A 23,962-nucleotide genomic window follows, 5' to 3' on the forward strand; every position below is an offset into this window, starting at 1 on the left:
AAACTTTGTCAGTCGATAATGGAGACCATCCTACATAACACTGTCACATATGAAAGAAATTTGAAATTTTTTGACAGTTATATATTTTTGAATATTCGTTCAATGTTAAAGATAGGGTTTTTTCCAAGATTTTTCCTGACTTTGACCTATGACCTTGAAAACTCAATCAGTTCTTGCCTATCAGGATATGAATCTTCAGTAAAAACTTCATAATATCTGAAAATGTGGGCTCCAGGCTGTTCACAAACAAACTGTGTTGGCCGAGGTAAAACTTTGCATTTCATTTTAATTTTAGGTTAGTTTGCCGACATCAAAATATCTCAGGAGCCAAATGTGCAATTCTGGTTTATTCGCGTGACCTGCCCGCACAACACGGCCATACAGAGAAATGATCTGTTGACATTTTGACATCATACTGATAACATTATATAATTAACATGAACTTTTACTGGACTTTGTGACTGAGAACAATGTCACAGACATAAAAAAAATAAAAGCCAGAAACATTTTTTATAAACCATTTCAACAATTGAAGTCACAACTGCTCTTAGGCTCCTTTCTGCTTTTAACCAAGCGCTCCTCGACCAAATGGAGCTCTGTGATCTGGATTATACTAAAGGAATATTTGAGGATAACGTCTTAAGTGCATATACAACCCCAATTCCAATCCATTTCAAAATGAGCAAATATTTGCACAAAAACAAAGTTTATCAGTTTGATCATTACATATCTTGTCTTTGCGGTGTATTCAATTGAATATAGGTTGAAGAGGATTTGAAAATCATTATAATATAATATATATAATTTACATTTTACACAATGTCCAAACTTCATTGGAATTGGGGTTGTATTATAAAACATTCAACAGGTGCGAGTGAGTCAAATAAAAAAGGTGCTCATCGCGTGCACACAGACACGAAGAAGCCCAAATTAAATGTGCGCTGTAATAAATGAATAAATCTGATCAAATTTTTGTCAAAGGAGAAAAATAAGTGTGACATAAAATGACAGTCATAGCTGCTGTCTGATGCACAGGTCACCTGCATGGGTTGGGGTATCCTCCAGGTGGTACTATTGTCCTACTCTTTGTCTGGAGGTAAGAAATGTGGTTTATTATAGGATTATGGTAAATGGACTGCATTTATATAGCGCTTTTCCATCTGCATCAGACACTCAAAGCGCTTTACAATAATGCCTCACATTTACCCCGATGTCAGGGTGCTGCCATACAAGGCCCTCACTACACACCGGGAGCAATAGGGGATTAAAGACCTTGCCCAAGGACCCTTAGTGATTTTTCAGTCGGGGGGATTTAAACTGAGGATCTTCTGGTCTCAAGCTCAACACCTTAACCACTAGACCATCACCTCCCCTAACTTATATTTAATAGTTTTAGACATTGCATCCGCCACAATATGACAACACCTAACAATTCATGTTATCTCAAGAAAAGCTCGAGCCAGCTCGATAAAACGTGCGAGTGCTGAGCGAGGATGACAGGACAGATTCCCAACACTACTGCTGATACTACTGGGTTCTGTCAGTGCTGAAGGGCCACATACACGGTACGACCACTGGGTGTGTGCAGAAATGTGTCATACTGTACACATGACCACTTAAGATATGAGTTTTATACATTAACTGCATTCTCTTCATTTACTAAAATCCCACGGTTAGCTCGGGAACATACTTGGGTTTTAAACTTCCAAATACAGTACCAGAAGGGGGGGGGGGATCAGGCATGCTTCAATGAATATCTTCTAATTTATCTGCCAAAGTGATGAAGCCAACACAAAACCAATCAATTCCACAGTACAAGTCACCAGCAGGGGGATTCTCAGTCTGTTTTTTTTGTATTACACTTAATCAAAAGGCACAACTGACTCACATATATTACAAAGCCCGCAGGCTACTCGAACGATTTTATCAACCATCGTTAGTCCTGACTGATTGGTTTGCAAAAAATCAATAGGAACAGTACTTTGTAAAATTGGGTAGTTTTGTCTCACGTTACCAATCATTCTTTCAATGTGTTTTCTCACAGAAGCTTTGTGTCTCGTCTCCAGAATTTCTCTGTACGAGAGTCCTTTGGTTTCTGTAAAATCTGGGATTTGTAATTCCGCACCATGTATCGCAACAACATCCTCTATGGAGAAGTCTCGATGTGCGAGCACAGTATCTCCAGCCTCAAGGTTCCTCAGGTATCCACAACGCTCTGTCAGAAGTCTATTGCTTGTACAACCGGCCCAGCCCTGAGACACAAAGCTCACGAAGCCTTGAGGCGTCACAGAAATTAAATACTTCATGCTGTTGTGACTTTTGTCATGTGGATGCTGAAGGGACTTTGCATGTGAAGCTGCAGGTTTTTCAATGAGAACTTCAAAGCAATCGATTATTGAAGCACATTTTGGAAACGCAGCTTTGAACACATACGGCATTGTCCTTCTAATCTGCTCCCTTTCTGGCCAGAATAAGATTAAAGGCACAAATTTGACATTTAAAATATGAATGACATCAGAGAACGTTCTTTGGACTGTGGCGTCCTGAACTTTGAAAGCATACGACAGGTACTGCAGAGGAATGCCAAGTCTCAGCTTCATAAGTGTCAGTAGAAGCTGCTGAAACGGTGTCAAAGCTTCATTTGGTTTTTCTTCTAGATTGGGACGGATCAAGTCAAACACCGCCATTAATAAAGTGAACGTAGTTAAGCCTGTGTACACTTTAGTTTTCTCATCGTTGTCTCTGAACGAGACTTCAGAAAGATCCACCGCTGACATCATGTCTCTCAGCTGTTGGTTCTCGGACAGCAGCATCTGGACTGTGGTGGACACGGAGTTCTTATCTGTGCACGTCTGTGCTTCAGCACCACAATCGTCTTCATAAATAACTACTTCAACAATGTCCGCGTGAACTGAAGACGTAACTTGGTTGCCTTCACTTCCCTGTGTACGTGGCACAGAGACGTACAGCACAGACGGAGTAGCAGACAAGTTTCCACAGAGCTCGACTTTTGACTTCTTTGTGGCAGTGACACCTTCATTTGTCCCCTTTAACCTCTTCATATGTCTTTTGCCTTTGGAAACAGAGGAAAAGTAGTCTGGAGATGATGGATTGTTGTTCTTTTTACCTGCAAGTAACAAAATTAAACATGTTACAGTTTCATGCATCCAATCCATGTGTCACTGTTCTATGGGCACATAAACAGAAAGGCTGAAGGAAACCAAAGAATGCACAGAGAAACAAACACAGGACTTCTCACTGTACTTCATGCATTGACAAAGGAACTCTATTCCAAATGTAATCTGTTTGCATTGCACCACAACGCTATATAATTAACAGCTGTGACCTCATTGCAAATTTCCAAAAGCCTGAGAGGTCAAGTTCAGCTGCATCACTGCAACCAGGAAGTGCAGTTCCTTGACTGGCCATTTCAGGCTTTGCTCCAAAACAGAGCACACTCCCACAGAAACCAATTTTAAAATGTACAGCCTTTGTGTACAAATACATTTTTTCAGCCTGGTACAAAAATCTGTTTAGTCTCTATAGATAAGTTTCCTCCTCCATGACAACTGCACCGGGGTGAATTTTTTCCAATCATCTTACTGGTTGCTCTGAGTGACAGCAGCTGGGTCCAGTGACGGCCACTCCTTTGACTGTACCTGAGCCACTCGCTGCTGATGTGTCTGATTGGAGTATTTTATTACAAACACTTGGAATAATATGGCTTGTTGCGCTGTGAAACGTCCTAACAGATCATGTAAGACATCTGTGCTGTAATATTGAGCTGTGCTAAGTGACACTCTTGTCTTATTTAAAGTTGTATGGATGCTAACAGTGTTAGCACTTTTAGTAGCTGTCAGTAGGTCCACTTAATGTACGATTACTGAGGAAATCCTCCTGGCATCCGTCCGTTTGTGGGAGATGATGGTGTAGCGTTCAGTTTGTTTTTTACACTTTTTCAGTTCAATTTTAATTTATACAGTAGTGTTCAGAATAATAGTAGTGCTATGTGTCTAACAAGATTAATCCAGGTTTTGAGTATATTTCTTATTGTTACATGGGAAACAAGGTACCAGTAGATTCAGTAGATTCTCACAAATCCAACAAGACCAAGCATTCATGATATGCACACTCTTAAGGCTATGAAATTGGGCTATTAAGGGCCTGTCACAGTGGCGTATTCGTAGAGCTGCTCTCTGCGGCGTTGTGTTTCATTTAAATATGCCCAAAATACGCGCGTACTCAGCCTTTAACAGTGTTCGTTCATACTTGCAGCTGCGTGTGTTCGCGTTTTAATGTGTGCAAACAGTCGCGTGTGCCATGCTGCACCAGTTTCAGTGCTACTTTCTGCCTCTGTGGAAGTGCGTTCTGTTCTCTACTGCAGGGTGTGGTGCGGCTCAAAAACAGAGTCATTTAACATTATTATTATTATTATTTTTTTTTAATGCAGAGAGTGCGCGTTTATTTTAGTCACAGCTCTTTTCAGCTTTGATCAGACTGATCGATCAGGGCGTTTGATGGGCGCACCAACATGCAGAGAGTGCATGTTGGTGCATGTGCATTTATTTTAAAGAGTCACAGCTCTGATTAGACACACACAGAGAGAGAGAGAGAGAAGGGGGGAGAGCGCTCATCAGTCCACAAAATATTCCTCCATTTCTCTTTAGGCCAGTTGATGTGTTCTTTGGTAAATTGTAACCTCTTCTGCACGTCTTTTATTTAACAGGGGGACTTTGCAGGGGATTCTTGCAAATAAATTAGCTTCACACAAGCGTCTTCTAACTGTCACAGCACTTACAGGTAACTCCAGACTGTCTTTGATCATCCTGGAGCTGATCAATGGGTGAGCCTTTGCCATTCTGGTTATTCTTCTATCCATTTTGATGGTTGTTTTCTGTTTTCTTCCACGCATCTCTGTTTTTTTTTTGTCCATTTTAAAGCATTGGAGATCATTGTAGATGAACAGCCTATAATTTTTTGCACCTGCGTATAGGTTTTCCCCTCTCCAATCAACTTTTTAATCAAACTACTTGAACGTCTTATTTTCCTCAGGCTTTCAAAGAGAAAAGTGTTTGTTCCACAAAATTGACGAACTCACTGACTGAATGCCACACTACTATTATTGTGAACACCCCCTTTTCTACTTTTTTTTTTTTTTTTTACTAATAGCCCAATTTCATAGCCTTATGAGTGTGCATATCATGAATGCTTGGTCTTGTTGGATTTGTCAGAATCTACTGGTACCTTGTTTCCCATGTAACAATAAGAAATATAAAAACCTGGATTAATCTTTTTAATCACATAGCACTACTATAATTCTGAACACTACTGTATTTCACCAAATCACAACAACGCTGCCACAAGTATGGTCTAACCTTACCAACCCCTAGCGCAAGTACACAGGTGACACTGGTAAGGAAAAAAATCCCTCTGATGCCGCTGTCATTCTTGCTCAGCCCTCTGTGCACCTGTTCTGACAGCAAGGTGCCAGGCAGCAAATTGACATAAAAAAAAAAAAAAATGTAATTAACAGGAAACAGGTTAATTACATAACTCAAACCTGTTTCCAGTGCACACTGGCCTCTGCCAGGGCTGCCCTTTGTCACCGGTTCTGTTCATTATTTTTATGGACAGAATTTTTAGGTGCAGCCAGGGTGTAGAGGGGGTCTGGTTTGGGAACCACAGAATCTCGTCTCTGCTGTTTGCGGACTATGTGGTTCTGTTGGCTTCGTCAAATCAGGACCTTCAGCGTGCACTGGGGCGATTTGCAGCCAAGTGTGAGGCGTCCAGGATGAAAATTAACACCTCCAAATCCGAGGCCATGGTTTTCGACTGGAAAAAGGTGCTTTGCCCTCTTCAGGTCGGTGGAGTGTCCTTGGGACAGATGGAGCGTGAGCTCGATAGATGGATCGGTGCAGCATCTGCAGTGATGCAGTCGCTGTATCGGACCGTCGCGGTGAAGAGAGATCTGAGTAGGACCGTCGTGGTGAAGAGAGATCTGAGTAGGGGGCAAAGCTCTCGATTTACCGATCGATCTACGTTCCGATCCTCACCTATGGTCATGAGATTTGGCTCATGACCGAAAGAACGAGATCGCGAGTACAAGCGGCCGAGATGAGTTTCCTCCGCAGGGTGGCTGGGCGCTCCCTTAGAGATAGGGTGAGGAGCTCGGAGTCGAGCCGCTGCTCCTCCACGTCGAAAGGAGTCAGTTGAGGTGGCTCGGGCATCTTTTCCAGATGCCCCCTGGATGCCTCGCTGGAGAGGTGTTGCGGGCACGTCCCATCGGGAGGAGGCCCCGGGGAAGACCCAGGACACACTGGAGGGACTATATCTCTCGGCTGGCTTGGGAACGCCTTGGGGTTCCCCCGGAGGAGGTGGGGGAGGTGTGTGTGGATCGGGAGGTCTGGGCGGCTTTGCTTGAACTGCTGCCCCTGCGACCCGACTCCAGATAAAGCAGAAGAAAATGGATGGATGGATGTAATTAACAGGAAATGAAAGGGTTGAGTTCTTCATCTAAAAACTGTTAAGGTCTAAGATTCTAAAAACATTCTGGACTCACACACCATTCTAACTCATTATAGAAAATTTACACAATTTATTAACACCCTTGAAAAATATCAGCTACCTATTTTATAAACACTACCCAATCTAGAGCCGTGCATCCCCACAGGCAACACGCTAGTAATAATTTATTTACAAGTACATCAATTTACCTTTTCTGTTCACCCATCTGCTTTGGCTGTTGAATCTGCTGATCTTGGTTTCTAACGTGGCTGTAGACTTGGACGTTGTAGGTAACATAGATGGAACATAATCAGGATTAATTTCCTCTCCTGCAAAGAGAAAATGTTACAAAAATAAACTTAAGAAAACAAAATACTGCAACTATATTTGTAGGTCAGCAGTGGTTACAGTACAACTGCGAGTTTTCCCAGTTCACAGCGGCTACACATTTAGCTCATCTTTCCTGGTTTGAAGGAAATCTGTGGCGAATGGTGAAGCCAAACGCTGAACAAGAAATTATCATTTCTGCTTCGCCCAGTGTGTGTTTCAGAAATTTAAAGCATGTTGCCTTGTGATAGATGGTGTTCAGCTGTATGAGTCTGCAGTTACAATCACAAGTATTTGGATAGTAATACATACGTCTTCAACTGCTTATCCGGGATCAGTTAGAGAGGATTTGGATAGTAATCATTTATGACTCGGTATGTATATAAAATAGGGGTAAAAAGTGCCTGGAATGCAGACTGTTAGTTTTAATAATAGACTTTAAGAAAATAATATTGTGTTAACCATTTAGGGATTCTGGGCAGTTGTGCAAACCAGAATAAGATGATCTCCATTTTTAGAGAACCGCCCAGTCAGACCCATAGACTGCATAGCGATACTTCCTGTTTAGAAACATTGATGTCATGCAAGATGACATCCAAGAATGCACATTGACGTGGTTGGCAAGAACCAGTGTAATTTGATACCACGAAAGAGAGAAAGTATGGCGTCTTCCAGTTCAGGAAGCGATTCGGCAGTCTCTGAATATGTGTGAAACCTAGATAGTACCACAAAAGCAAGGTATTTCTCTAAGCTAACCTACAATGAAGGTCTTTGTAGACTTGTTGTACTGTCAGTTAGGGATGTCCCGATCCGATCACGTGATCGGAAATCGGGCCCGATCACATGGTTTCAGACTTGATCGAAATCAGATGTTGCATCCTGATCAGGAATCCGATATCGATTTTATCCTCATTATTTTGATCAGCGCTATTTCAAGCTCATTATTGCAGATCTACAAAACAGATCAGTGCAGAAACCACTGATCTGTACAAAACAGAAACGTGTCACAGGACTGCTCATTTATAGAGCAGTTTTCTGAAGAAAAATCCTTGGAAGTGTTTTCTGTTGTTTGTTACCTCAAAATTTCTGATTACTGTTTAAAAAAAGTTTAGAACACTTGTAATTAAAATACAGTGAGGAAAATAAGTATTTGAACACCCTGCAATTTTGCAAGTTCTCCCACTTAGAAATCATGGAGGGGTCTGAAATTTTCATCTTAGGTGCATGTCCACTGTGAAAGACATAATCTAAAAAAAAAAAAAAAAAAAAAAAATCCAGAAATCACAATATATGATTTTTTTTAATAATTTATTTGTATGTTACTGCTGCAAATAAGTATTTGAACACCTGTGAAAAATCAATGTTAATATTTTGTACAGTAGCCTTTGTTTGCAATTACAGATGTCAAATGTTTCCTGTAGTTTTTTCACCAGGTTTGCACACACTGCAGCAGGGATTTTGGTCCACTCCTCCATACAGATCTTCTCTAGATCAGCCAGGTTACTGAGCTGGAGACTGGCTAGGCCACTCCAGAACCTTAATATGCTTCTTACGGAGCCACTCCTTGGTTATCCGGGCTGTGTGCTTCGAGTCATTGTCATGTTGGAAGACCCATCCACGACCCATCTTCAATGCTGTAACTGAGGGAAGGAGGTTGTTCCCCAAAATCTCACAATACATGGGCCCCGGTCATCCTCTCCTTAATACACTGCAGTCGTCCTGTCCCAAAGCATGATCCTTCCACCCCCATGCTTCACAGTAGGGACAGTGTTTTTGAGATGGTACTCAGCATTCTTCTTCCTCCAAACACGGTGAGTGGAATTAAGAAAAAAAAAAAGTTGTATTTTGGTCTCATCTGACCATATAACTTTCTCCCATGACTCCTCTGGATGTGTGCTGATTTAAGCAGGGGAACCTTCCGTGCCATGCATGATTTTAACCCATGACGTCTTAGTGTATTACCCACAGTAACCTTGGAAACAGTGGTTGGTGCCAGCTCTCTTCAGGTCATTGACCAGCTCCTCCCGTGCAGTTCTGGGCTGATTCCTCACCTTTCTTAGGATCACTGATACGCCACGAGGTGGGATCTTGCATGGAGCCCCAGTCCGAGGGAGATTGACAGTCATGTTTAGCTTCTTCCATTTTCTAATAATTGCTCCAGCAGTTGATCTTTTTTCACCAAGCTGCTTGGCAGTTGCCCTGTAGCCCTTTCCAGCCTTGTGAAGGTCTACAATTTTGTCTCTGGTGTCTTTGGACAGCTCTTTTGTCTTAGCCATGTTAGTAGTTGGAGTCTTACTGATTGTGTGGGGTGGACAGGTGTCTTTATGCAGCGAAAGGCCTCAAATAGGTGCTTCTAATTTGAAATAATAAGTGGAGTGGAGGTGGACTTTTAGAGGCGGACTAACAGGTCTTTGAGGGCCAGAATTTCTGCTGATTGGCAGGTGTTCAAATACTTATTTGCAGCAGTAACATACAAATAAATTATAAAAAAAAAATCATACATTGTGATTTCCGGATTTTTTTTTTGGGGGGGGGGGGGGGGGGGGGGGATTATGTCTCTCACAATGGACATGCACCTAAGATGAAAATTTCAGACCCCTCCATGATTCCTAAGTGGGAGAACTTGCAAAATCGCAGGGTGTTCAAATACTTATTTTCCTCACTGTAGCTAAATCAATAAATGGTTCTTTAGAAACCCTTTATCTGTAAATTAAAACCACCTGTTATTTCAGATTAGATAATTTCTTGTTTAACATAAGGAACCTTGGACATTTATTTTTAGACAAATAAAATAACATGGAAATTTGTACATTTTTTTAAGTCTGGTAGATTATTACTTGACTGTTCAAGCTACCTCAAGGAGAAGTGCACTGTTTAAGTGATAAATAATAAAATAAGGTGATTAAAATGAAAATATTATATATTTAGCATTTGTTCATTGTTCATTCAGTTTTTTAAAGTATCAGATCGGGACTCGGTATCGGCAGATACTCAAAATCAGATGACTCGGAATTGGATCGGGGCCCAAAAAAAAAAAAGATCGGGACATCCCTACTGTCAGTGCCTGACATGGCCAAAGAGTGTAAAAACGCAACACCAAAAAACCTGGTAAACAGCATTATTTAGCATACCGCTACTTTCAGCAGTTTCAGGGCTTTCGGTCTCCAGTTTTTCAGTTTCCAGTGGTCCAAATCCAAAAGTTTCCACCTGAGAACAATCTTCCTCCTCCAATAATGCAGTGCTGCTCCCCTCAGGTTTTTCCACCACTTCTCGCCTTCTGCTTCTAACTTTTTGAAGTACGCTTCTTGCTTTCTTCTTCAATGAATTTTCCAGAGCCTGTTCCTCGTCGTAACCCATCCTCAGGTGAGGAACATAGGCTGGGTTGGTTGGATTATCACTCGATACCCCTACATGGATTGAGAAAAAAAAAATTGGATTTGTTTACTGAGTTGATAGACGATAAGTCTGAACTGTACGCAGATATTTAGTTTCAGTGCCTGTATCAGAAAGTAAGGAACTTTGTGGACTCCCACGGACAACTGGGCATTTACTGCGCATGCAGCCCGAAGTGTCCCCCTCATTGGCTAGCAATGGGAGAGCCGCTGAAAACAAATTCCCTTGGTTGCGGTCATGTTCCTAATCAGATGCAACGTAGCACCATGCCAAAAAAAAAAAAAAGAAAATTATTCCTGACTTTTCTGAGCAGTAAAATAAGGAACTATAGAACAAAAGAAATTATTTAAATTTACTCGCGTCTTACCCAACAGGAAGTGGATACCACAAACACGTGAGTGAGCCGAAGGCACCCATTTCTTAAGTCGAATTGCATTAATCCATGAAGATCTTTTCAGTTCCCAATTAGGAATCCTAAGGAAATGTATCCCTGAACCCTTCAGGAAACGACTGGTACGGTTAAAAACGCAGCAAATGACTGGCATTATTATAGAAAGCATAAGGCAACCATGCACCACCTGTAAAAACTCTTGTAGCGGGAGGCTTATTGCCAACCACAGAACAACCCCCCCCCCCCCCAAAAAAAATGTTATAAAATTACCTCCGCACAAACTGCTCCTGAACGCTCTTTTCTATTGATCTTTAATGAGGCGCACGCAACTTTATTCTTTGTAATTTTGTTAAAAAAACACCGTCATATGCAGCTACGAACGAACATTCCACCTGTGAGTGCGACTGAAACTGGAAGTAATTAAGAATTTGATGAGTTCTCTCTAGTCCAGCATATAGGCAAAGATGAGGAGAAGAAGCAGCTTATTAACTCAACATGTGTAGCAACGTGTTTTGTGTTGGACGAACTATTTTAAGACATTTATTAGGTCTACTTGTGCATAGTTTTGGAGCTTTAGGTGTTGTTGCTACAACCTTTATTACTTATATTATGCTGAAGCTCATAAAGCTGTGTGTAATAAATGTCAATGCAGGGAAAACTAACTCTCCTATAGCTAGTTAAGTGGTGTTTTATTCTTTTAGTGCAACTATTAAAATATATATATATATATATATATATATATAGCTTGCTGATGATTCCACAAAACTTGTATAAACTTTGATTAAAGAATGACAATTTTTAGAATTGAGTATTTGTTCCAGTGAGATATGAGTAAGTGAGAATAGAAGGAAATAAAGTATCAAAGTAATAAAAGAAAGAAAATAAATAAAATGGCTAATCATGGCATAGATTAGGAGGGATCAATCTTACATTATCCAAAGAACAAAAATAATAGTCTAGGAGATAGGAAGGTTTTGATTCACTGGCGGACGACACCTGACCAGTCACCATCATAGACATTATAATGGGTAGACGCCGCATCAGCCGCTGCTGCCTATTGGCGCTGACGAGCCGTGGGGTTGCCATCTTAGACCGGTCGTCCAACCCGCTCCACTCAGTGCTGTTTGACAGGCACAGCGCATTCAATCCATTCAAACTCTCTGAATACTAAACTAATTTTCAAGCAGTTTTTTTCTGTAAATGTCACACATGTAGCTAAGATACAGGACAAATGGTTTGTTGTATTTTAATATTCACTGCGGGATGAACAGTACCAATACTATGATATAGCCTAGACTGCAGACAGGTATTTTGCAAACACTGTAAACACATACATTATACATAAATACACACTAATATATGATAGAGAAGCAGATAGTGGCAGTAAAATCAACTATTGTAGGAATTTGAAGAGACAATATATGATTAGGCTATGTATAAATATTTATCTATAAACCAAATACTGACTACATTATAATTCCATATAAAACATAATAGTTATGTTATACATCAGAGAAAATGAAAATATATATAAATCAGAACACACACACACATATGTATATAATAAACATTATACATCAGAGAAAAGCATAATATATACACGAATCATATACAGAGTATCATTATCATTCATACATAAATATTAAAGTTTATCAGAAAATGATAACATAAATCACATATCGCATCAACATACTTCCTATCAGGACAGAGAGAGAAAGGCCGTACAAAGCAGAGAGAATAAAATGTAAATTGTCAAATTAACAAAAGAACACGACGTACCCCAAACCATATTTACACATGTACAAATTTGCTTGTAAAAGTTTTCCAGCTAAAAGCCCTAAAATAGAACTAACTGTATACAGAGCTATCTACACCTTATTATAATACATTCTATTTATATAGCACTTTACACAACAGAGAAAATAAAAAAGCAACTTTATTATAGGATAAAAATTAAAAATAAACAATATAGAAACAAATCTTCACTGTAACCCTGTGATAGAATTACAACAATGCGGCGTCTACCCTTTATAGTGTCTATGGTTCCCATAGCCCGGCAACAGCCCGAAAAAAATAAAATAAAATAATTAAACGGGGGGGGGGGGGGGGGGGGTCGCCGACCGAACGGTCCCCCTAAAAATCGGTCCCCCCCCGATGACGCGGTTCACGGATTAACACCTCGTTTCTGCTTCAAACTGCTCACCACTCATCATCTATCTCAGCAACAGATATCTGAAGCTTTAGTACAACAATTATTTCCACATAAATTTAGCATTATTTCATCAGAGAGCGGCCGAAGCGATCAGAGCGCTGGACGAGCTGCTAGCTGATGCGTTCACCGCGCGTCGGACATTTCAAAGCATCACGGAATTTCGCCTCGTTTCTGCTTAAAACTGATTTTAGAATGATTTAAGAGGGTTTACCTTTATCAGCTGATGGTTAATAATCCCTTTAATCCATTTGTTTGCTTTGGGTGAAGAGACTCCGTCTCAGACGAGCTGCTGTGGTCCGAAATGACGCATGCGCAAATATAAAAGGCGGACTGAATTGGGCCAGATACTGATCTCTCCTAGTCTGTGATTGGTTGACGGTCGAGACACTGACGTCAGCCCCACTTTGATGGGGCGTGAGCGCTGCTCTCCTATTGGTCATTGAGTGGGAAATCTCACTCCAAAATGGAGGCCAGTATCCGGCCCAATTGTTTAGTTTTTCTTTTTTCTTTTTAATTGAACAATTTTACACTTTATCAATACAATTCAAGGGTACCTCTACACATTTCTCACAGCAACAGAAATTGCTTGAATTCCAAGTGTACAACGTTTCTATATCCAATATACAACAGGGGAAAACTATCAAACTTACACAAAGTAAATGCTGGGCACCATAAAAGACCTGCAAGTCACAGGGCCAGAGAACAGGATGAATGATTGGCCATGACGCCCTTCAAATGTTGTCACACACTTAAGTAAAGGCACATCAACTCAAAAGCAACTGGGCTATTAAAAAAAAAAAAAAAAAAAAAAAAAAAAAAAAAACTGCAACACCAGTACATCATCTTAAGTTGAGTCTTTCATGCACAGATATTCCATATCAGCCTGTCACTCACTGTCAATCAGTGAAAAAGCATTGCAGGTATTAATAGTTTTAAGGCCTTTTGATTTTTGGAAGAGACAACTGAAAGCAGATATAATTCAAATACTTTGTTGAATAACTGGAAGATTTGCTTTTGATTGGAGAATTTACATTTACTGAATTTTCCAAGAATAAAAATTAAGTTAATGACAAATGCTTTTTCATGATCCCCTGTGGCAACCACGACAATAAACGGGAGCAGCCGAAGGGACAACAACATTACATTTAAACACACCAAATATAATATGTTTGTATTTCAAACAGAAATCCCCATATATTTTATTGCACAAAAAAAAAATCTAGTACAATCTTGCCAAAACTTTTTTGTGTAGGTGCAGGACCAAAATAAGTGGGGAACCGTTTCAGGCTGATCAGAACAAAAGAACAGTTAAATATCCATTTTGAATTTAAGCATAAAATGTTTCTCGGGATAAATTTTATGGAGAATTTTAAAAGGAGATCTCTTTGATTTCATTTGTAACCAAATATTTTTGGGGGAGTAACCAGATCTTTTCCCATGGAACTTCAACAACAAATGTATTCCAGTATGAAATTACATAAGGCTTTGTTGCCGTATCTATCTGAAATAATGCACGTATTGCTCTGTTGCCACTGCTGCGAGATGCAAAGCATATTTCCCCACAGTAAGTTTCGCATGGATTGACAACAGAACATTGGCTGCAGGAGAGACATTTCTGCATAACATCATCACTCCAGCTGAATTCTTGATGACTCAATAAGTGTCCATTGGTAGTGATTAGCAAGGGCATAGCACCAAATGCTGGGCCCTAGGTACTAGCAGGCTCGGACTGATAATCTGTGATTTTGGCCATTTGTCCGGTGGGCCGCTGCACGTTTAGACGTGTGTGGGCCGGCCCTCCCATATTTATAGAGATTATGGAAATATACAGTGTTCTCGAACCGCGCGCTGCTGTCAACGCGAGGAAAGTCCGTGATCAGTGAAGCTACAGCATTTAATCGGCGCAGCTACAGAGCCACTTCCTGAATTTGTGTCAAAATAAAAGTTCTGTAGTGTTTCATACACGGCACAGTCTTATTCTACGTTTCAGTTTTGTTTCCGTTTGATCACACAACGGAGACTTACATCGAGCACAATGATTGACATGACCAACAGCCAATGACAATGGAGAAGCATACAGGGTGGCCAATCAGATTGCAGGAAGAGCAGGCGGTCGCTCCTGCCCCTGTGAATGGATTGAGTCCTCGGCGCCTGGACTTCTCTCTGCTCTTCTACTGATACAAGGTTGGAATCGTTTCTTTTATCTTAATTAACTGTGCTTTAGTTTTGTTAATCTTTAAATGCAACAGCTACGGACTTCAGCTCCTTAATTTGCTGCTGTGTGAATCCTAGCAGTGGTTACACATTACCCCTCTCTCTCACACACACACACACAAAAACTTTTTTCTGCTTGTGTGCATTTGCTTCCGTTTTGTCAGACCTGGCGCCAGAAAAAAAAAAAATATATATATATATATATATATTAAGGGGGCGATGAGTTTATCACAGGGGGCGCCCCCCCCCCCCCAAAAAAATAGTGCGCACCGGAGGAGACGTGCGCTCCTGGAAAGCTCGTGTATTTATGCTGCACCGTTGTAAGAGACTGACTAAGAATGAAGAGTGATGACAGTATTTTTTTAAATTATTATTTGAACGTATAGACGGTCGGTCAAGTGATCTCTTGCATACCACACAGAGCCGGTGTTCTGTCGAGATGAGGTGCGCCAACTTTCGACACTCTGAGCTGTGATGTATCTTGACATTGTCCAATAGGAACGACGTGTCGGGCCAAAACACGGAATACTCGTGGCAGAAACCACTGATCTGTACAAAATGGATTGGACCAATCCGATTGGTGCAGAAACCACTGATCTGTACAAAACATTAACGTGTGACAGGACTGCTCATTTATAGAGCAGTTTTCTGAAGAAAAATCATTGGAAATGTTTTTTTGTTGTTAAAATTGTGTCAAAATTTCTGATTACTGTTAAAAAAAAAGTTTAGAACACTTGTAATTAAAATAGCTAAATAAATCAATAAATGGTTCTTTAGAAACCTTTCATCTGTATTAAAACCACCTGTTATTTCAGATTAGATAATTTCTAACCTCAGACATTTATTTTTAGACAAAATAACATGGAAACTTGTATATTTTTTTAAGTCTGGTAGATTATTTATATCTTATTTCAACCAGAAAAACAAACACTAAATAAATACAAATGTTTATTATAAATGCAAAAGGAAATAATTTAACAATGACTGCAGTGTGATTGTAAAGTAGGATTTCTGTGACATAAACCTCATGATGTTTTATATATATATAGTCATTTAAACTTGTAATTTCGTCAAAATATGTAATTGCCTTTAATGTTATCAGGACGTCCCCTCGTGGCGCCGGGTCCGTGTTTTGTACTATGATCAAGGTGAAATGACAGTGAAAGTGTGTGTTTAGGTGTGTGTTCATGGTGTTTAGGTGTATAGTATTTGTTCATTGGGGGTTCGGTATGGACGGGTGGGTGTGCGTGTTTGGGGGTGGATTCGTTGGGCCAATAGTGGGCTGGTCCAGAGGAAAAATGCCAGGGCCGAAATTTGTTCCCAGTCCGACCCTGGGTACTAGCCATATTGAAGACCCCCCCCACCCCACTGTTATGTTCTTTTTTTATTAACGCAAACACCAAATTTCTAATGCGTAGTCAAACCAGGCCTAAATCATGTATACCTTAGATCACACCTGGGAGTCAGAACCCTTTTTAAAGTTGGGGGAGCAATATTGAGTTGGGGGTCTGGGGGACCAAATTGCACCATTTTCTAGAAAAATGGTGCAATTTGGTCCCCCAGACCCCCCAACTCAATATAGCTAGCTTTCAAGCTCACCTCTCTTTTCAAAGAATTTAGTTAGCAGCTGCTTTCCCTCATTTAGTATTCTTTCCCTGTCATTTTTGCTCTTCTTTTTTGAAATCCGGACTTTGATTTTTTAGGCAAGACATTTTTTTTTTTCATTTAACCTTTATTTTACCAGGGAAGTCCCATTGAGATTAAAAACCTCTTTTTCAAGGGAGCCCTGGCCAAGATGCAGCAATAAAAAATTTATTTCAGCCTAAACATTAGGGTTGCAACTAACGATTATTTTACTAATCAGTTCATAGGTCGATTATTTTTTCAATTAATTGTTTTGGTTTTTTACCTACATGTGAGTTTTGCCATTATTTCTTTGAGTTATTATTAAAAGGCATTTGTCACACAACATCAACATTTGACCTTGTAACAAAGTTATGATGTTATATTCTCGTCAAAAACATACCTGGAGTAGTGTTTTGTTTTATTTTGCACATACATACATCACCAACACACCACAAACAGACTTCCATCAGGTTTAGATGCCTACAGCAACTATCTCAACCACTGACAACATATTACAGCAAGAGTCCACGAAAGTATTTTAAAGGCCTGACGAAAGTGTAATGTGTTATATTTAATAAGATATTTTCATGAAAAAAAGACACAAATGTGCAGTTTACTGCATTTAATTTTTTTCTTGTGTAAAAACACAGCTTAGATGTGGTTTGACCGAAATAAATTGTCATTAAACTTAATAAAACAGGGATGAAGTGGAGGTTTAAGAGTCACTAGGTGTTCACAGGAAACACTTATTTCTGTATTTATTTATGTTCATTGTTAGTTGGTTTAAATTTTCTGTTTTGGTTTATCAGATTCTTTTTGTCCGTTTCTATAAAACTATATTGTGGCATTATTACTTATTACTATTATTGTAGTTGTTTCTATTATTATTATTATTATTATTATTGATATATAAATACAAATAAATTAATAAAATTACAATTTGTAATACATTTGACTCTTTTACGACAACAAACACTGAGCCATGAATTATTATACAGAAAACAAATGTGCTGACAGCTGCAACAGCTTAATGCTAACTTCAACATTGAAAACGCCATAAACATGCTAACGCGTTTGCATCGGTCCCGTTTTTAAGTTATAAAATACATCTATCAACTGTTTCAGAAGACCATAACAGGTCAGATTAACATAAAAAGGTAAATGTTACTCACTGGGGTTTTAGTGGGGAAAAATTAAGATTAAGTGAAATTAAACACTGAATCAACAAAACACCAGATCGAAGCAGTGATTCGCAGATCGAAGTACTGCTTCAATCTGCGAATCACTGCTTCGATTGGTTCAAGGTTCAAAGCAAAGCCATGCTGCAGAAACGGTTGATTTATATGGAAGAAACGAAACATTTTATTACAAATAAATAATAAATAAAGTTATTTAACAACTAATTGATGACTAAATTAGTTGACAACTATTTTAATAATCGATTAAATCGATTCATTGTTTCAGCACTACTAAACACCTCTTTCTGTGAGATCCCGTTTGGGGTGTGTGTGTGTGTGTGTGTGTGTGGGGGGGGTCGCCTGTGCGCCTGGACTAAACCATTGTACAACTGTGCAGGGGTGGAAGGGCCCTCAGAGATCTTTCAATATTATTGTTAGAGCAGAATTATGTTTTGCAGCATTTATACATTTATTCTAATTATATTCTTTTACAACATGAATTGTATGGACATTAATAACATGCAACACAAAAATGTATTTAATGACAGTTTTTTGTGCCCCCCCATGCTCTGGGCCCTGGGTACATAGTACCCTTTACCCCCCCAGTCCGACGCCCCTGGTGATTAGTTGTGAAACTGAAGATATTTTTGTCAAACCAATTTTGTAGAAAGAAACTTTTTCTGTTATGCAGCATGTCTCCATTATTACCTCCGCCAAGGAGGTTATGTTTTCGGTCGCGTTTGCTTGTTTGTCTGTCTGTAAGCAGGATAACTCAAAAAGTTTTGAATGGATTTTGATGAAATTTTGTGGAGTGGTTGGAAATGACAAGAGGAACAAGTGATTAAATTTTAGTGGTGATCCGGATCCCGATGCTAACGTGTCAGCATGTCTATGGCATTTTCAATGTTAAAAGTTAGCATTAAGCAGTTGCAGCTGTCTTCACGTTCGGGTGCATTTGTTTTCAAATTGTAATATTTCTTAAATTTATTTTTGTTGAAATTTTGTGGAGTGGTTGGAAATGACAAGAGGAACAAGTGATTAAATTTTAGTGGTGAGTCGGATCACGATCCGGATCCCGATGCTAACACGTTAGCATGTCTATGGCATTTTCAATGTTAAAAGTTAGTATTAAGCAGTTGCAGCTGTCATCACATTCGGGTGCATTTGTTTTCAAATTGTAATATTTCTTAAATTTATTTTTGTTTATATATTAATAATCTAATGATTATTATATACAATTTTAGAGAAAGAGACAAAAAGAAATAGATCAACTGTCAACAAGTCCACTGCAGCCCAGCCAATCTCCCCCCCCCCCCAAAAAAAAAGAATCGACTGGGTGATTCTTAGACTACGGGCACTTATTATGTCCTTTGATCATACTGTATGAAAAACAGAAAAAAGGGGAAATTTCACACTTTTATAGTTATCTTTACAATGAAAGTGTGTTAAGAAATTTGTTCTAGTTGTCTATGATGACTTTTTCACCTTTTTTCAGCATCATTATATGCAAATATTGCCATTTTGTGCTTGTCCCACACCCAGACTTTTGATCTTCAATTATAAAAATGAATGGTAAAGAAACTTTTTTTCTAATGTTTTAAAATATCTCTGAATAAAATATCAGTAAAATAATCAAAACATAATTGGGGTATTCAATGTCATACAACTGTTGTGATTTTTTTTAAACAAAATGTAGTTGTCCCACACTATTGCCGTAATTTCCACCACAACACTGTAATGTCCCTTTAAAAACAGTTTGTATGAAAGATTGTTTGGGTAGTTTCTATGGAGATAAACAGTGACATCAGAGCACATGTATATAGCGCCAAATCACAACAAACAGTTGCCCCAAGGCGCTTTATATTGTAAGGCAATGGTGTGGTGGAAATTACATTTACAAGGCCAATAGTGCCCGTAGTTAAAGAATCACCCGACTACCAGGGCTCGAACAGCCCACGCAGGAGGCAACATGTCACTGACAATGCAACGACTTAGAACTCGAGCTTACTTGACGAGGACTCATTACCAGTGTTAGCTAATGGGATCGGATCACTAGTATTACTAGTGATTATTTAAGTAGTTATTTTTTTAAAGTTCACTACAGGTACACTTTCACCCACACTGTTCCACAGTCTCACCCCAAATAATGAAATGCAAAATCTTTTCTTGTTTGCATGAATTTTGTTTATTTTAAAGTTGTTTTCCCACTTAATTGATATACTGCCTCTCAATCCCTGAACAATTTCAGTATGTTTTTTGGTAAAAGGTCATTTTATTGCTTTGTACAAGATCTGTACTGTTTGGAATTTTACTACTTTAAGAAGAGAGTGAGTACGGGCCCGATAGCTGACAGTATGAATGACCCATATTGCCCTTTTTTGAAAAACAGTGATTTTATTGAACTCGTATAGTTATTGCCCAAAATCGCTATACAGTAATCGAAATACGGCAAGACAATGGAACAGTATAGGATGGAATAATTTTATGATCCATTACGTTTTGCTTTAACAAAATGCTTCTTGATAATTTGGTTTGTATATATTTTATGTGTCGTTTCCAACTAATTTTCTCATCTATTATTACTCCAGGAATTTATATTCATGAACCCTTTCAATCTGCACCCCATCTATCTGTATTTGTACTTGCTCGTTGGTTCTACAGTTTCCAAATAACAGTTTTGTTTTTTAAGTTTAATGACAATTTGTTTTAGTCAAACCATATTTTCAATTTCTTCATTTCTTCAGTGATTTCCTTCACCATTTCTTTTAAATTCTCCCCAGAACAGAAAATATTTGTGTCATTAGCAAACAACACCAGTTCCTGTGTCTGTGACACCTTACAAATATCACGAATATAAAATATAAATAGTTTGGTCCCTAACACCGACCCCTGAAGTACACCACAATGTTCAAACATTCAGAACAAACATCACCCATCTTAAGAAACCGCTGTCTCTACTGTAAACAGTCTTCCTTGAATCCGATATGTATCTCACTGCAGACTCTCGCCTCCTTCAACCTACTCCAAACCTCATCTCGAAGGGTTCTTGCCCCGAATTGAATGATTGTAACCCTGGGAAGTCTTGTCTGAGGAAGCAGGGTCGCTTTTTTCCCCAGACGATGGCCGGTGTCCACTTTGTCTCGCAGACGCTCCACCGACATCAGCAGCACTCTTGTGAGAATCCCGATGACTTCTTCCATTGGTTGTTCATCTTTTTCAGGTAGCAGGGTATCCATTTCCTTCTTGTTGTCTATCCCGTTTGTTGTCTTCAATGCGCTTCTCAATGTCTTTTAGCAGCACAGCCTGTTCGTCAACCTTCTGGGTTAAGTCTTGGATGGTGCACAGGATGGCAGCACTTGCAGTGTACTCTAGTTTTTCCAATGAGAACTTCAAAGAAATCGATTACTGAAGCACATTTTGGAAACACAGCTTTGAACACATACGGAATTGTGCTTCTAATCTGCTCCCTTTATGTCCTTAATAAGATTAAAGGCACATATTTGGCATTTAAAATATGAATGACATCAGAAATTGTTCTTTGGACTGTGGCGTACTGAACTATGAAAACACATAACAGGTACTGCAGAGTCTCAGCTTCATAAGTGTCAGTAGAAGCTGCTGAAACGGTGACAAAGCTTCATTTGGCTTTTCTTCTAGATTGAGATGGATTAAGTCAAACACTGCCATTAATAAAATTAATGTACTCGTAGTTAAACCTAGGGATGGGTATTGATGCCATTATCGATTCTGCTTATCGATCCGATTCCTTATCGATTCCCTTAGCGATACCTCTTGTAAATTTTATACTAAAAGTAGCCTTTACAGGTTTTCTATGTATTTCATTGAGTTTTAAAGTAAATAAATATGAAATTGGTCACTGTATCCTTGATCTCTGGACATAAATAAAAATAAACAAAATGGTGTTTCACTTTGAAGTTATTAATTCCGACTGGATTCTATCATTCTAACTTGACTCGGCAGAGAGCCGCGCAGCGTTTGGAGCTGTATGAACAGAACGGAGGACGATTCTCGTTTTTTTCTTGCAACATGACAGGAGTCCCAATTAGTAACTTTAATCCGCACTAAAGTGACTCACGATTTCACATATTCAGGGATGAAAGTGGTGAAAAACAAAAAAAGCTGAAACCCAAAATTACCCCCAAACACAACCCGCACAAAAATGTTTGAATTATAGAAGCTCTGAAATGCAATCTGGGACTATTCCAGACAATAAACTGGAATGAGTGCAGCATCCATTTTGGTGAGGGGGGGGAAACAAAAACAAAAAAACTTTCCTTATTCAAATTCATTCCAGTAGTATTCTGCTCTTACTAGGATGCAGCAGTTTTCTGGCTGGCAGATAGTTCTGGAGGAAATCACTGAAGAAATTAACAAATTGAAAATATGGTTTGACTGAAACAAATTGTCATTAAACTTAAATAAGACAGGGATGAAATGGAGGTGTAAGAGTCACTCGGTGTTCACAGGAAACACTTAACACTTATTTATTTCTGTATGTATGTATTTATTTATGTATGTTCATTGTTAGTTGGTTTTATATTTTCTGTTGTGTTTTTATTCAGGTTCTTTTTGTCTCTTTCTCTAAAATTGTATATAATCATTAGATTAGTTATTATTACTATTATTGTTGTGCTTACTATTATTATTAATATATAAACAAAAATAACATTTAAAAAAATGTTACAATTTGTAATACATTTGACTCTTCTATGACAGCCAACGCTTGACAGCTGCAACTGCTTAATGCTAACTTTAACATTGAAAATGCCATAGACATGCTAACGTGTTAGCATCTGCCCCATTTTTAAGTTATAAAATACATCTATTAACTGTTTCAGGAGACCATAACAGGTCGGTTTAACATAAAAAAGGTAAATAATACTCACAGCCATATGCTCTTTAGGGTTTTAGTGGGGGAAAGCAAAAGAAAAAAAAAATCAATCAACCAAGCAATGATCGAAGCACTGCTTCGATTGGTTCAAGGTTCAAAGCAAAGCCGCACTGCAGAAAAGTTGATTACAGACCTGCTGCAGGACCTGTAATCAATGTAGAGAAATTATAATTTTCCTGACAAACACCCCCAAAAACAACGGCCACTCTGAAGGACCGATAACAGAATCGTTAAGTAAAAAGGTTATCGATGTCGGTGGATCGAATCATTTCTTAACGATACCCAAAAGGAACCGGTTCTCGATACCCATCCCTAGTTAAGCCTGTGTACACTTTAGTTTTCTCATCGTTGTCTCTGACTAAGTCTTCAGAAAGATCCACCGCTGACATTATGTCTTTCAGCTGTCGGTTCTCGGACAGCAGCATCTGGACTGTGGCGGACATGGAGTCCTTATCTGTGCACATCTTACGTTTGTGCTTTAGCACCACAATCATCTTCATAAAGAACTACTGTCAACAATGTCAGGGTGAGCTGAAGACTTACCTTGGTTGCCTTCAGTTCTCTGTGCATGTAGCACAGAGACATACAGTACAGACGGAGTAGCAGACGAGTTTCCACCGAGCTTGACTTCTGACGTCAATGTAGCAGTGACACCTTCATTTGTCCCCTTTAGCCTCCCTGTACGTCTTTTGCCTTTGGAATCAGGGGGAAGGTAGTCTGAGGGTGATGGGTCATTGCACTTTGTACCTGCAAGTAACAAAATTAAACATTACACAGTTTCATGCATCCAATCCATGTGTTGCTGTTCTATGAGCACATAAACAGAAAGGCAGAAGGAAACCAAAGAATGCACAGAGACACAAACACAGGACTGCTCACTGTAGTTCATGCATTAACAAAGGAACTCTATTCCACACGTAATCTGTCTGCATTGCACCATGACTCTATATATTTAACAGCTGTGACCCATTTGAACAGCAAATTTCACTGTTGCTAAATGTAGAACCCCTGCCCCTCTTAGCATGATCACAAAAACAGAGCCACACAACAGTTCTTCATAATTATTTATACAACCCCTGGCAAAAATGATGGAATCACCGGCCTCGGAGGATGTTCATTCAGTTGTTTAATTTTGTAGAAAAAAAAAGCAGATCACAGACATGACACAAAACTAAAGTCATTTCAAATGGCAACTTTCTGGCTTT

At 39.2% G+C, this 23,962-nt stretch overlaps 1 protein-coding gene across 1 annotated transcript; it reads right to left on the reverse strand.

The window, feature by feature from the left end:
* Window positions 1-1,302: 1,302 nt before the first annotated feature.
* On the reverse strand, window positions 1,303-23,518 carry LOC117522125. The gene is made up of 4 exons (XM_034183507.1): window positions 23,301-23,518; window positions 9,963-10,238; window positions 6,714-6,833; window positions 1,303-3,127 (listed from the first exon to the last, which is right to left on the reverse strand). The coding sequence occupies exons 2-4, from the start codon at window positions 10,186-10,188 to the stop codon at window positions 1,863-1,865; spliced, it is 1,611 nt and encodes a 536-aa protein (XP_034039398.1). The 5' UTR covers window positions 10,189-10,238; window positions 23,301-23,518; the 3' UTR covers window positions 1,303-1,862.
* Between the last annotated feature and the right edge of the window lie 444 nt (window positions 23,519-23,962).

This window comes from Thalassophryne amazonica, chromosome 12, assembly GCF_902500255.1.
Source record: "Thalassophryne amazonica chromosome 12, fThaAma1.1, whole genome shotgun sequence".
In the NCBI taxonomy this organism is placed as follows: domain Eukaryota; kingdom Metazoa; phylum Chordata; class Actinopteri; order Batrachoidiformes; family Batrachoididae; genus Thalassophryne; species Thalassophryne amazonica.

What these genes read in the sequence shown, in the direction of transcription:
- LOC117522125 (XM_034183507.1), bottom strand. Translation starts at nt 10,188, where the DNA reads ATGGGTTACGACGAGGAACAGGCTCTGGAAAATTCATTGAAGAAGAAA. An exon ending in TGAAACTGCTGAAAGTAGCG is followed by an intron (nt 6,834 to 9,962) that starts GTATGCTAAATA and finishes TTCTCTTTGCAG; the next exon opens with GAGAGGAAATTAATCCTGAT. An exon ending in CAGATGGGTGAACAGAAAAG is followed by an intron (nt 3,128 to 6,713) that starts GTAAATTGATGT and finishes TGTTACTTGCAG; the next exon opens with GTAAAAAGAACAACAATCCA.